The 13,777-nt window shown below is 42.6% G+C and overlaps 1 protein-coding gene across 4 annotated transcripts in view; it reads left to right on the forward strand.

The window, feature by feature from the left end:
* Nucleotides 1–13,515, forward strand: part of CKAP2 (cytoskeleton associated protein 2) — a 106,375-nt gene extending 92,860 nt beyond the window's left edge. For all 4 annotated transcript variants that reach the window (XM_030200432.1, XM_030200431.1, XM_030200430.1 and 1 more), the window contains exon 8: nucleotides 12,319–13,515. In XM_030200432.1, the coding sequence (XP_030056292.1) occupies nucleotides 12,319–12,565 (247 nt within the window). In that variant the 3' untranslated portion in view covers nucleotides 12,566–13,515. The remainder of the gene's footprint in view (nucleotides 1–12,318) is intronic.
* The last annotated feature ends 262 nt before the right edge of the window (nucleotides 13,516–13,777 follow it).

Below are 13,777 nucleotides of genomic sequence, written 5' to 3' on the forward strand. Positions count from 1 at the left end.
CCTGGAGTATCTGGGAGTTCGATTCGACACCCAAGTGGGCAGAGTGTTCCTGCCAGACAATCGGATTGTCAAGCTTCAGGCTCAGGTGGACTAGTTCCTAGTAGCCTCTCCTATTCGGGCTTGGGACTACGTGCAGCTGTTGGGCTCTATGACGGCCACGATGGAAGTAGTGCCCTGGGCCAGGGCTCATATGAGACCACTACAGCTATCTCTGCTGCTGCGCTGGACTCCGATGTCGGAGGATTATGCTGTGCGCCTTCCCGTGGACCCAGCAGTGCGCAAGGCGCTGAGCTGGTGGACGCAGACAGACAAGTTGTCTGCAGGATTGCCTCTGGTGACCCCGGAGTGGATTGTCGTCACTACAGACGCCTCTTTGATGGGCTGGGGAGCCCACTGCTTGGGAAGGACAGCGCAGGGGCTCTAGTCTCCTGCAGAGGCAAGTGGTCTATCAACCTCCTGGAACTCAGAGCCATTCGGTTGGTGTTATTGGAGTTCATCCCGGTACTGGTGTTGTAGCCTGTACGGGTCCTGTCGGACAATGCCACGGCTGTGGCCTATATCAACCGCCAGGGAGGTACCAAGAGCGCCCCTCTAGCCAAGGAGGCTATGAGTCTTTGGCAGTGGGCGGAAGCGAACCTGGAGCAGCTTTCAGCGGCCCACATTGCCGGAGTCATGAATGTCAAGGCGGACTTTCTCAGTCGCCATACCTTGGAGCCCGGAGAGTGGCAACTATCTGCTCAGGCGTTCTTGGACATCACGAAGCGCTGGGGCCAGCCGAGCCTAGATCTGATGGCGTCATCGGCCAATTGCCAAGTGCCGCGCTTTTTCAGCAGAGGACGGGACCCTCGATCCCTGGGAGTAGATGCTCTTCTCCAACAGTGGCCGACACAAGAGCTCCTCTATGTGTTCCCGCCCTGGCCCATGTTGGGCAGGGTGCTAGACCGGGTGGCAAAGCATCCCGGCAGGGTAATCCTGGTGGGTCCGGATTGGCCCAGACGTCCCTGGTATGCGGACTTGATCAGGCTCTCAGTCGACGATCCTCTGCGGCTGTCAGTGGAGCAGGGCCTGTTACATCAGGGTCCCGTGGTGATGGAGGATCCCTCTCCCTTTGGTCTTACGGCCTGGCTATTGAGCGGCAGCGTCTGAGGAAGAAGGGCTTCTCAGACAAGGTCATCGCCACTATGCTGAGAGCGAGGAAGCGCTCTACTTCTACTGCTTACGCCAGGGTTTGGCGTATCTTTGCAGCATGGTGTGAAGCAGGCTCACTTTCTCCCTTCACTGCTCCAATTTCTTCAGTGTTGGCGTTCCTGCAAGAAGGTCTGGAGAAAGGCCTGTCGCTCAGTTCCCTTAAAGTCCAGGTAGCGGCTCTGGCTTGCTTCAGGGGCCGCCTGAAGGGTGCTTCCCTGGCTTCGCAGCCAGATGTGGTGCGCTTTCTCAAGGGAGTTAATCACCTGCGCCCTCCTCTGCACTCAGTGGTGCCTGCGTGGAATCTCAACCTGGTGCTAAGAGCATTGCAGAAGCCGCCTTTTGAACCCTTGTCGAGGGCATCTCTGAAAGACCTGACGTTGAAAGCAGTCTTTTTGGTGGCTATCACTTCAGCCAGAAGAGTTTCCGAGCTCCAGGCGCTCTCATGTCGAGAGCCTTTTCTGCAGTTCACTGAGGCAGGAGTGACTATTCGCACAGTGCCTTCCTTCCTGCCCAAGATTGTTTCTCGCTTCCATGTGAATCAGCAGCTCTGTCTCCCTTCCTTTCGTAGGGAGGACTACCCAGAGGAGTACTCCGCTCTTGAATATCTGGATGTGAGACAAGTCATCATCAGATACTTGGAAGTGACCAATGATTTCCGGAAATCGGATCATCTGTTTGTCCTGTTTGCAGGTCCTCGTAAGGGTCTGCAGGCTGCTAAGCCTACAGTGGCAAGATGGGTCAAGGAAGCCATTGCAGCGGCTTATGTGGCCGCGGGGAAGGTGCCGCCTATCCAGCTGAAGGCTCACTCCACGAGAGCTCAGGCGGCCTCGATGGCAGAGGCCGGATCCGTCTCCTTGGAAGAGATATGCAAGGCGGCAACGGGGGCTTCGGCTCATACATTCTCCAAGCATTACCGTTTGACTGTGGCTGCACGGGCGGAGGCCCGGTTTGGAGCTTCAGTGTTGAGGTCAGGGATTTCTATGTCCCGCCCTGGGTGAGTACTGCTTCGGTACATCCCACCAGTCTATGGATTGATCAGCTTGATGATATGGAAGGTAAAATTATGTATAATCATACCTGATAATTTTCTTTCCATTAATCATAGCTGATCAATCCATAGCCCCTCCCAGATATCTGTACTGTTTATATTCTGGTTGAATTTTAGGTTCAAGTTTAGCCTTCAGTTACTTCAGGAGGACTTCGTGTTCAAGTTCTTCTTTCACTTGGATTCTTCAAGAGTTGAGACGAGTTTGTGTTACAGTGAGCTGCTGCATTCCTCTCCCCTCCGTTTTACGGGGCTGGATTGAGACATAAATTCTGCCGGCACTCCCTCCCGCTTCGTGCGGCTGTAGGGCAGCTTTGTACCCCTCCCGCTTCGGCGGTGTTAGGGTCAGTCAGCTCCTCCCGCGGTTGCGGTTGCAGGATAAGCCAGATCCCCCCGCATCGGCGGGTGTGGTGTCCCTCCCCCGCTCCGCGGGGATGAGCTGGACGGATTCCCCTCCCCCACTTGTGTGGGGATGAGCTGGGTTAATTCCCCTCCCCCGTTTCGGCGGTGGTGAGCTGGGCAGAGTGTCCCTTCGTGGGTGTAATTCTCTAAGTGCTGAGTCCTGCGGATGGAGCTTTGATATCGACATACTGAGGAGTTTCCGGCAGCACATGACCACATATAGGGAGGCAAAAGTTTGCTCTCTATCTCCACCTGCTGGTAGATGGACACAACCCACCAGTCTATGGATTGATCAGCTATGATTAATGGAAAGAAAATGATCAGGTATGATTATACATAATTTTACCTTGACACATCCACACACATGCAGCCATTTAAGGTTAGGTTTTATATAACTTCCATTTTCTAATTAGAGGTCCTTTGTGTTCATCCCATGCCTTTTTGAATTCCGTCATCATTTGTGACTCTACCACCTCCTTAATGGAAGACTTTCCACATTTGTGCTATTAAAGCAAGGAAGAAGAGGAGGAGACAGCACTCAAAGGACTTGGTATTCGGTAGATGAGAGGCTGGTGAAGGTGTAGCTTATATTTTCACAGGAATCCCGCTGACCTGCTTCCATCCCCGCGAGAACCCCGCAGGAACTGCCTCCGTCCCCGCAGGAACCCCGTTCCCGTGCAGCTCTCTAATTGGGACCTTCAAGGGTTCATTAAGGCCTGCCTTCCTTTATGAGGCTCAAATGGAACAAATCTATTTTTCTGTTGAAGATTACAAGGTCTCCATATGTTCACCGGAGATGGGGTGTGAAAGTTCTTCCTGCCCCTGTCCTCCCACCCCTCACTTCCTCCTCCATAGTTCATTGCACTTCCTTTTATGCACAAATTAAGTACTAGACATACTATAAAAAAATGTTTCATATATAGTATGAAATGACAGAAGCTCAAATTCTAGTTTGGAGAAGGCAGGCAGAAAGAAACTAGTTGGACTTTTAATGTTTCTTTATCTTCTAATCGAAAGGAAGGTTACATAAGTACATAAGTATTGCCATATTGGGAAAGACCAAAGGTCCATCAAACCCAGCATCCTGTTTCCAACAGTGGCCAATCCAGGTCACAAATACCTGGCAAGATCCCAAAAAAGTACAAAACATTTTATGCTGCTTACCCCAGAAATAGTGGATTTTCCCCAAGTCCATTTAATAATGGTCTATGGACTTTTCCTTTAGAAAGCCGTCCAAACGTTTATTAAACTCCGCTAAGCTAACCGCCTTTACCACATTTCTCTGGCAACGAATTCCAGAGTTTAATTACACGTTGAGTGAAGAAGAATTTTCTCCGATTCGTTTTAAATTTACTACATTGTAGCTTCATTGCATGCCCCCTAGTCCTAGGATTTTTGGAAAGCGTAAACAGACACTTCACATCTACCCGTTCCACTCCACTTATTATTTTATAGACCTCTATCATATCTCCCCTCAGCCGCCTTTTCTCCAAGCTGAAGAGCCCTAGCCCCTTTAGCCTTTCCTCATAGGAAGTCGTCCCATCCCCTTTATCATTTTCGTCGCCCTTCTCTGCACCTTTGTAATTCATGGAGCAATACAAGGGCATTATAACATCCTCATTTTTGTTTTCCATTCCTTTCCTAATAATATCTAACATTCTATTTGCTCTCTTAGCCGCAGCAGCACACTGAGCAGGAGGTTTCAAAGTATCATCGACGACGACACCTAGATCCCTTTCTTGATTTGTGACTCCTAACGTGGAACCTTGCATGACGTAGTTATAATTTGGGTTCCTGTTTCCCACATGCATCACCTTGCACTTGCTCTCATTAAACGTCATCTGCCATTTAGACGCCCAATCTCCCAGTCTCGTAAGGTCCTGTTCTAATTTTTCACAATCCTCCCGCGATTTAATGACTTTGAATAACTTTGTGTCATCAGCAAATTTAATTACCTCACTAGTTACTCCCATCTCTAGGTCATTTATAAATATGTTAAAAAGCAACGGTCCGAGCACAGACCCCTGGGGAACCCCACTAACTACCCTTCTCCATTGAGAATACTGACCATTTAACCCTACTCTCTGTTTTATATCTTTTAACCAGTTTTTAATCCACAATAGAACACTACCTCCTATCCCATGACTCTCCAATTTCCTCTGGAGTCTTTCATGAGGTACTTTGTCAAACGCCTTCTGAAAATCCAGATACACAATATCAACCGGCGCACCTTTATCCACATTTATTTATTTTATTTTTGTTACATTTGTACCCCCACCACGTTTGTTCAGCCCTTCAAAGAAATGTAGTAGATTGGTGAGGCAATTTCCCTTCACTCATGTTGACTTTGTCTCATTAATCCATGCTTTTGAATATGCTCTGTAATTTTGTTCTTAATAATAGTCTCTACCATTTTGCCCGGCACCGACGTCAGACTCGCCAGTCTATAATTTTCCGGATCTCCTCTGGATCCTTTTTTACAAATCGGCGTTACATTGGCCACCCTCCAATCTTTCAGTACCATGCTCGATTTTAAGAATAAATTACATATTTCTAACAGTAGCTCCACAAGCTCATTTTTCAGTTCTATCAGTACTCTGGGATGAATACCATCTGGTCCAGGAGATTTGCTACTCTTCAGTTTGTAAAACTGCCCCATTACATCCTCCAGGTTTACAGAGAATTCATTAAGTTTCTCTGACTCGTCAGCTTCGTACCATTTCCAGCACCGGTATCCCACCCAAATCTTTGAAGAAAAGACTAGACGAATTTCATATTCCATATAAAAAGTTTATTTACAATTGTACTGGATACCTTTTATGAGGTATGCAGGAAGCATGTTCAGACAAAGCAGTCAGAATGCTTAAGGTACAGATCTCTCATTGGTCTTATATAGCATTTTTCTTTGGCATCTGACTATACAACATCCCCGTGCAAGTCTCTGAATACCACAACGCTATTACTCATGTGCAGAACATGCTACATCTGTTTTCCCTTAGTGCTCCCCCTGCCAGACTTTCTGGAGCCGTGCCTTTGGCCGATGTTTTAATGCCCTTTTCTCATGCCTCAGGAGATTTAGTGTTGAAACAGCTTGCTCTGCATGTTCTTTGAAGCTTTCCACTTCTATTTTTTATGCTTTTATTCAACATCCTCCCTTTGAGGACTGATTGTTTCAGGCCTCACACATCTGTTTCAGCTCCAGTCTGTTTCCTTACCTCCCTTCTAAATCTCCTCCCCCCCTTGTTTGTGGCATTCAGTTTCTGCACGCTTTTTCAATATTTTTGGCTGACATATTAAAGTTCTATTCATTCTTGATTTCAGTTACCATTATCATTTTAAAAGCATCCTGGCACATCTTTGCAAACATGCTAATACACATGTTACACAGCATTAAACAGATTCAACTGTACTAGGGTACAAAATTTATATCTCTTGAGGTATATAATTTATAGGACAGTGAGCTTCATCAAAGGGGAATACACTGTCATTCATTCTTACTTTTCATTAGCTGATGTGGCATTAAAAATTACACAAATTAAAAGCATATTCCAAGGTGTTAACATTCATTGAATCAGTTGTTACATATCATTGAGTTAAAGTCTTATTGCAGCTTGTTTTATTGCCACACTTTTCTTTGGTGGCTGTGACATTTATACTCATTGTACTTCCTCCTATAGACCAATTACCTGGTACAACATTGTGCGTGGAATTGCACTTTATCAGGGGAATGTTTCCAGTTGTCATACTATTAATTAGACACCAAAATGATGTCTCTGGGTACTTGTCCATAAGCAAGGCTTGCTTATAAATAGTCTCATTTGTCCAATGAAGGTTTCCATCATCCCTTACACAGGTATTATTGGGATAACAGACATGAGTTTATCATTGTAGTCCCATATATCATAGCTGGTAAAGACAAGGATGATGTCAGTCAGTGGGCACATATGATACAATCAGTCAAATTCAACATCTTGGCCGCTGTAACAAGTCTATATGTGTTCATTGTCCATTAACAAACAACAACAAAACAACAACATCCCAATACCATCATGTTTAGGGACATGATGTTTGTTTATTCTTTGTCCATTTCAATATTATTAGTTCGTCGAATATCTGATAAGTGTATCCAAGAAGTATGACCTTCCAGACGGGCAGCGGTCTGAGTAAGGGCTGTGATAGCAAAAGGCCCTACATACACAGGATCCTTCCACGTTTTATGTGTAAAGTTCTTCCGTAGTACTAGATCACCTACTTTAAAAGCACAAACATCATTAGTAATCCCTGCCTGTGATGCTACATTTGTTCGGATCATATCACTTGTCAGGTTCAACATCGGTTGTAGCTTTTGCCAGTACTGAGTTGTATTATCAGTACTTGCTGCCTGCATCGGGAAGAAATGACGTCCTGTCTGAATTTGGAATGGGGACAATTTAGTACGCCCATTAGGTTGGGCCCTTATTGTCATTAATGCTAATGGCAATACATCAAGCCATGTATATAATTTTCCCACCATTTCTTTGAGAGATTTTAGTAAAACTCTCAATTTTGTTTTTAAAATGCCATTGTAGCGCTCCACCAAACCATTGGAGGTGGGGCGATACACTGATACTTTCCTGTGTGTTAAACCCATAATCGTTTCCATTTCTTTCAAAACACTGTTATTAAAATGTGTCCCGTTATCAGAAATTATTCTAGACGGACACCCATGTCTTGGCATAATATGAGTTACCAGGCATTGTATCACCTCATGTGCTGTCTCCCTTTTACATGGAAATGCTTCTATCCACCTTGAGAAAGCATCCACCCAAACTAACAAATATCTTTTTCCCTGCACTGGAACAATCATATCAGTGAAATCAATATACCATTCTTTTGCTGGGCCTTCTGGTATTGGAAGTGTCCCAGGCGATATTTTAGGACCTCGTTTAGGTATGTTAATATTGCATACCATGCAATTTTGCACAACCTGTTGAATCAAGTTATCAATTTTTAAAGTCCAAAATCTTTGCTCAAATTGTTGTTTCATTGTTTCCCTGTTCCAATGCATGGTTGCATGCCACCCAATCAATACCTTAATCGCCTGGCTCATTGGCATGCAAGGTAATCCTTCTTCCTCATTAAACCATTCACTTCCCAATTTCATACATCCTCTCCAACCATTTTTCACTTTCCTGTCCCTCTGGCTGCCACATTTCAATCTTATCTACATTCGTAAGTGGCCCTTCCTGTGTCTGTCTAGTATTATACAAAATCTTTTCACTTTGCTTAACCACCTCCGTTGCTGCTGCATCAGCCATTGCATTACCTTGTGCCTCAAAGGTTGGCCTTTCAGTGTGGGCCGGGGTCCACACAACTGCAGTTTTTCTACCTTCACGTTCCCTTCTTGCCAAAATTTCAAACAGCAATTTCCAATATGTGTAATGTTGTAGATTTTTACCTGCACTGGTTATCATCCCCCTACGCTGCCATTTTAATATATGATACTGTAGTGAACTTGCAACGTAACCACTATCAGTATATATAGTGACATTTTGAGTCATATCAGTGTGTTGTAAGGCCGTAATAACGGCTAAAAGTTCAGCATGCTGTGCAGTCTGGTCAGGAGGGGTTTTATATTGTACTTGCATTATCTTTCTTAGATTCTCATCCACCTGCACGCAGGCAAAGCCTGCAACAGTCCTTTCACAAGCTCCATCTGTAAACCATATTAACCCATCAGATAAGGGTTCAAAAGTAAGACAGTGAAATGTAGGGATTTCTATAGTATCGATCTCACCCTCTTGATCGACAGGAAAAAGCAGATCTATCTTATTTCTCTGTTCTTTAGTTAATGGTATTATTCTTATATCTAGTGGCTGTCAATGCCGTCTGGCTAGGGCTCAACAGCGTTTTAATCGTGTGGTTAGTATGTATTACAATAGGAACAAAAGGCATTTGTGCTCTCCATTTGCCTACTGCTGCCACAATAGCTGTCAATAACTTTGGTATCTCTTTCATTCCCTTTTCCACATGATTAAAAGAGCCTGATAAAAAAGCTACTGGTGCATTTACTTCATTGTTTTGATTAATCATAGCTGCCCAACTATTTCCCATGTCTTTTACCCACAAATGCACAGGTGATTGGATATCTATTACTGCTAAAGGTCCTGGGGATAACAGATCCCTCACAATCTTAGCCAGCACTATCTTATCCTGCTCTTCCAACACAATTAGTGTATTCTTTGGTGTGGCTGCGGGCAGTTTCAAATGTTTATAAAGTCTCATTACTTTTTGTGTATAATTTGGTATCCATTGTCTGCAGTAATTTAACATTCCCAAAACAGCACGTAACTGGGTAACTGTTTGCGGTACCGGAGTCTCATTTAAAATAGATATAACTTCCGGTATAATGACCTTATGTTCTGCTGAAACATTTTGTCCTAAAAAGGTGACAGTAGACTGAGCTATAACACATTTCTCCTTATTACATTTATATCCTAACTCTCCTAATAACAAAAATAATTTTCTAGTCCATTCTAGGCATTCTGCTTCAGTCTCAGCAGACAATAGAATATCATCTACATAGACAAACAATGACACCGTGTGGCCAAATCATACATTTCAGACGTAGCCAGAGTTTTCAAATCGGGATATTTGCCTTCCTCTGTGCTACCTTTCCCCTTTTCTTTTTTTCTTACTCGTTTTGCTTCTCTTTTCTGTTCCCTAGTCCCCACATCGCTGTCCTCATTATCCCCTCCCTTTTCACTTTCTGAATCACTGGGGGGATCATCAAGGGCAGAAAAGCCCTCCCACGGTTTGGGACGCTTTTGTTCCTTCTCCCATCCTTTATCCCTTACAGGGCATAAAGTCTCTCTCCTTGTATTACAGCCAGAATCATAAGGAGGAGGATTATTTCTTTTGTACATTTCTGCCTCTTGTTGTATCCTATCTACATCAGCATGAAAAAGATCTGCTGCTACAGAAAATAAATTCCAAATTGTAAGATGCTTCTCTAAGCTTTTCTTCTTTTTCTTATTCTCTTGTATATATTTCAGGAGAGATAATAATTTTGGACGATCAAACGATCCATACTGAGACCAGTTTGCATCATATTTGACCCATTTCTCATGTATTTTTTCAATCTGTTTTTTTTCTAACGGGAATAATTCTATGACATGCTGCAAAGGGGAGCATTTTTTTTGACTATCTAAATCTAAATACAAAGCATATACAGGAGGCTTTTCTTTCTTATCTGCCCCTTTCCCTTCCATTTTATTCTGACTATTAAAATTTCTCCTATAGAGCCACAACCTACAAAAATATACTAATGCACTTAAACAAAGAAAATATACAAAAAAGAAAACTACAAAGCTAAACAAATATACCACTAATAAGTCCACAATGTAAGCTTACTCACGCGTCTTCTTATTCTCTTTTTAGCAAGCCCAGGAGTCGTCACCTGTATGTCCACGTCAGTAGGTTGATCACTCCCAAATCAGTGGTACACAGTAATCAGGCTTAAACAACGCTTGCTCTCACAATCCAATCCTGTAAAAAACTTCGTTAACAACAAACACTTAATTTGTCATTCGTCTCGCCTTCTCTTTTCCGTGTGCGGCATAAATCTTCACTCCTGGCTGGCTCGCCACTTTGAAGAAAAGACTAGACGAATTTCATATTCCATATAAAAAGTTTATTTACAATTGTACTGGATACCTTTTATGAGGTATGCAGGAAGCATGTTCAGACAAAGCAGTCAGAATGCTTAAGGTACAGATCTCTCATTGGTCTTATATAGCATTTTTCTTTGGCATCTGACTATACAACATCCCCGTGCAAGTCTCTGAATACCACAACGCTATTACTCATGTGCAGAACATGCTACATCTGTTTTCCCTTAGTGCTCCCCCTGCCAGACTTTCTGGAGCCGTGCCTTTGGCCGATGTTTTAATGCCCTTTTCTCATGCCTCAGGAGATTTAGTGTTGAAACAGCTTGCTCTGCATGTTCTTTGAAGCTTTCCACTTCTATTTTTTATGCTTTTATTCAACATCTTCCTCAGTGAAGACCGAAGCAAAGAATTCATTTAATCTCTCTGCTACGACTTTGTCTTCCCTGATCACCCCTTTTACTCCTCGGTCATTTAGCGGTCCAACCGATTCTTTTGCCGGCTTCCTGCTTTTAATATACATAAAAACAATTTTTACTATGTGTTTTTGCCTCCAACGCAATCTTTTTTTCAAAGTCCCTCTTAGCCATCCTTATCAGCACTTTGCATTTGACTTGACATTCCTTATGCTGTTTCTTTAGCTAAAATTGGTTTATAGGAGCGTTGACAGCATACACCATTAGCATTTTTTTATTTTAATTAAAAAATGTATTTTACATTATTGCAGAGGTTCTAGGTGGATTACAATTCTTCATATACATAATACAATAAAAACAAACTAAAACAAATAAAGGCCTCTTAGACCTCTATGCCCTCATACAATCAAAGTTTCATACTCTGATCCTTTTTTTATGGATTTTTTCCTGAATTTCCTTCAATAAAACTCCCATCTCACCTTCCTGATAGTATACAAAATTTCCCTTCAAACCGCTTTATAAGCTTGTAGAAATAAAAATGTCTTCAATTCTGTCTTGAACTCACCCAAACCCTGGATCCCTCTCAACCTCATGGGCAAAGCATTCCACAATTGAGGTACTGCAATATAAAAGGTTGGACTACAATACTTGCCAGATTTAATCACATAATGTGATGGAACTTCTAACAAAAAATGTATTTGCTGACCTCAAAGATTATACAGGCTGATAAAGTTGAAGCTTGGCTGCAAGCATTTTAGATATTTGCCCAGTTTAAACTTAAAAAATTAAGATTCTCTGTACAAACTGTATTCTGTACTTAATGGGTATCCATTCTTAAAAATAGGAGAGAGGTGCTCAAAAAAATGGTTTACAGTCCATCAATACTTTTGCTACTGAGTTTTGGGCCACTTGGTTGGTTCTTCCTAACCCCCAACAATAGACTATCACAATAATCAAAACACAGTGAAATGATACTTTGAATAACCATCTGAAAATTATGCAACTTTAACTGCTCTTTCAGTCTCTTAACTAATCTTATTAATGTTCTGAACATGAGGACTCGTAGTCAATGTAGAGTCTACTATAACCCTTAAATTCTGTAGACTATTAACAGTGGGAATGCCCTCAGTTTCAAAAGCAAATACAGCTGGTACATCAGAACTGAAATAACTGGATAAGATCAGAATCTCTGTCTTGATGACATTCAGCTTTAGGTGATTCGCTTTCATCCAACTCATAAACCACATGTAGAGACTTAATTGATCAAAAGTCATTTTTATTGAATATTACAGGCACCAGAAACAATATTGTCAGCATAAATCCTGAACTGAACACCAAAACAATTCAACAATCTATATAATGGTAAAATTAAAATATTGAATAAAACTGCAGACAGACAAGACCCCTGAGGTACACCAGTTGAAATGTTTACATATTCTGAAATATCTGAACCCTAACTCACACAAAATTCTTTGTTGAAGGAAAGAAGAGAACCAACTCAACATACCTCCATGGTGTAGGGAATTGCAAATGAGATCTTTAAGATTAGTGCCTCAAGAGTTTTTAGTTTATTATTGATGCACAGTTACTAAAACCTGTATTGATTTTTGCCCCTTTGTAGTGTGAAGAAAAGGATTCAGTTTCAGGACAATGATTCTACCATTGGGGAACTTAAATTTTTGACTCCAGTGAGGCGGTCTCAACGTATTGAGCGCAATAGATGTCACCTGCCAAAAATGCTACAAGATCATGATCCTTGTGTGTCTTCAATTGAGGAACTATCGAAGTTGGGAGCTGAAACAGATGCCTTCATCTACAGACGGAACAGTGCACTAAAAGAAATGATCATAGTTGGTAACGAAAGATAAGAGAAACTTTTTTTTTTTTTTTTTTTTTGTAACCTGCACCTTGTATATTATTGTTTTGAAGATGTCTTTGAGCTTTCTTCCAGGGTGTTTCTTGTTGAAGAATTTTATGTTCTTTTAACAATGGTGGTCATAATGACACTTTTTAATTAAATATATATAGAAGTTTTTAAGCTCGTATTTAGTTGGCTGTAAATTAACTGTCTTGCAGCCAGGAAAAAATAATTAACCAATAAAAGCCTTTTATTCTACATATGTGTAATCCCCCATTAAAAATGGGGATTACTAAGTGGATCTGTGATGACTTTCCAGAGTTACTGGGGGGGGGGAGTGGTCTCTGAGGGGTTGGATTAGGATCCAGCCCAAGGGGGTGTGTTGTGGGAGAAGATACAGAGGGAAATGCATCTGGTTGATGATTAAAATAAAAAAAAAAAGTAAGTGAGAAGTGGACCAATAACTCCGTGATTGACAAATGGAGTTTGAGAGTTATAAAATAACATGTTGAGAAAAGTGCAGGGTCTTTGAGGAGAAGAGGGGGTGTCCCAGAGAGGCAAATAACCCAAAGCTAATCCTCAGAGGGAGCTATTGCCAAATACAGCAATAACTGGAACAGGAGGAGTGCTCCAGGTGGGTAAGGGGATCCTAGCCCAGGAGCCAGAGCAGGATAAAGCCTGTATGAAACCAGAGACTGACTCTGATGGAAGAAGGGCAGGCGAAGGAGTCTGGCCCTACAAGGAGAGAGCTTGTGACGGAGAGAACGGCCTTTCATTATTGAGGCCATGGGATGGATAAAGGACAGAAGGTCATGTACATAAGGAAAAATACTTAGCTATCTATGCATGTATTCCTGTGGGAGAATTCAGCCTGGATCTATCCCAGAGAGTTGGAGCTTTGAAGATGAAATGTAACTGCCAACTTCAGAATTTAGTAAACTTGTTTGATATAAAATGCAATCCTTGGTGTGGGGAGTATTCTTTGTGTATGAGTGGTCTATTTACTACTGGACTGGAAAGAGGGGGAAAAAACCCAGTGAGTCTTGCAACCCTACAACCTACTGGATCTTAAACCCAGCCCTGGCCCAAGCTCAAAGTGAAGAATTTGTTTGTGACCCAGGTCTAGGGGTGCCCGACACTGAGATGGAGCTAGTCTGTGCCCCAGAACGCTGTGCTGGGAGTGAGACCCGGGTTACATTACATATGCTTCTGTATTCCCTGT

Source organism: Microcaecilia unicolor, chromosome 4, assembly GCF_901765095.1.
Source record: "Microcaecilia unicolor chromosome 4, aMicUni1.1, whole genome shotgun sequence".
NCBI lineage: Eukaryota > Metazoa > Chordata > Amphibia > Gymnophiona > Siphonopidae > Microcaecilia > Microcaecilia unicolor.